General features: G+C 65.3%; 1 protein-coding gene across 1 annotated transcript in view; it reads left to right on the forward strand.

The window, feature by feature from the left end:
* Positions 1–3: 3 nt before the first annotated feature.
* LOC104472475 (zinc finger protein 271-like) overlaps positions 4–1,235 on the forward strand; it is a gene marked incomplete at its 5' end in the record, with an annotated part of 1,555 nt that continues 323 nt past the window's right edge. Inside the window, 3 exons of the mRNA XM_010088171.1 lie at positions 4–294; positions 326–450; positions 509–1,234. Coding sequence (XP_010086473.1) covers positions 4–294; positions 326–450; positions 509–1,234 — 1,142 coding nt within the window. The remainder of the gene's footprint in view (positions 295–325; positions 451–508; position 1,235) is intronic.

Consider the following 1,235-nt stretch of genomic DNA (forward strand, 5'->3'; position numbering starts at 1 on the left):
TGCGGGAAGAGCTTCGGCCACAGCTCGGCCCTGGCCCACCACCGGCGCATCCACACCACGGAGCGCCCCTACCGCTGCCCCCAGTGCGGGAAGAGCTTCTGCCGCAGAACTGACCTCGTCGTCCACCAGCGCGTCCACACCGGCGAGCGCCCGTACCAGTGCCCCCAGTGCGGGAAGAGCTTCTGCCGCAGAACTGACCTCGTCGTCCACCAGCGCGTCCACACCGGCGAGCGCCCGTACCAGTGCCCCCAGTGCGGGAAGAGGTTTGGCCACAGCTCCACCCTCCACGCGCACATGCGGACCCACCTGGCCGAGCGGCCAGCACCAGCGGATGCACACAGGTGAGCGACCCTACAACTGCGGCAACTGCGGGAAGAGCTTCTGCCGGAGCTCGGAACTCGTCGTCCACCAGCGCGTCCACACCGGGGAAAAGCCCTACCAGTGCTCCCAGTGCGGGAAGAGATTCAACCACTGCTCCACTCTCCGCATGCACAAGTGGACCCACCAGGCTGATCGGCTGGTGCGGGAAGGGCTTCAGCTGCAGTTCGGCCTTCTTGCAGCACCAGCACATCCACACTGGGGAAAAACCCTACTATTGCGCCGGCTGCGGCAAGAGCTTCTGCGACCACTCCACCCTGGTCCACCACAAGCGCATCCACAGCGGGGAGAAGCCCCACCAGTGTCCCCAGTGCGGGAAGAGCTTCTTCTACATCTCGGCCCTCACCAACCACCTGCGCACCCACACTGGGGAGAAGCCCCACCAGTGCCCCCAGTGCGGGAGGGGCTTCAAGCAGAGCTCATCCCTTGTAAACCACCTGCGCATCCACACCGGGGACCGGCCCTACCACTGCTCCCAGTGCGGGAAGAGCTTCAACCACAGCTCCTCCCTCATCACCCACCGGCACATCCACACTGGGGAGAAGCCCTACAAGTGCGACATCTGCGGCAAGGGCTTTGGCCAGAGCTCGGTGCTGGCGAAGCACCAGCGGCTGCACGCCGGAGATCGGCCCTACGCCTGCGCCAAGTGCGGGAAGAGGTACCGCTGGAGCTCGGAACTCATCATCCACCAGCGCATCCACACCGGGGAGCGGCCGTACCAGTGTGACGACTGCGGGAAGAGCTTCGTTGACAGGTCTGCGCTGATCCGCCACCAGCACACGCACACTGGGGAGAAGCCCTTCCAGTGTTCCCAGTGTGGGAAGGGCTTCTACTGCAGCTCAGCCCTCGTCTCCCAC

This window comes from Pterocles gutturalis, unplaced genomic scaffold (genome assembly GCF_000699245.1).
Source record: "Pterocles gutturalis isolate BGI_N339 unplaced genomic scaffold, ASM69924v1 scaffold3367, whole genome shotgun sequence".
Lineage (NCBI taxonomy): Eukaryota > Metazoa > Chordata > Aves > Pterocliformes > Pteroclidae > Pterocles > Pterocles gutturalis.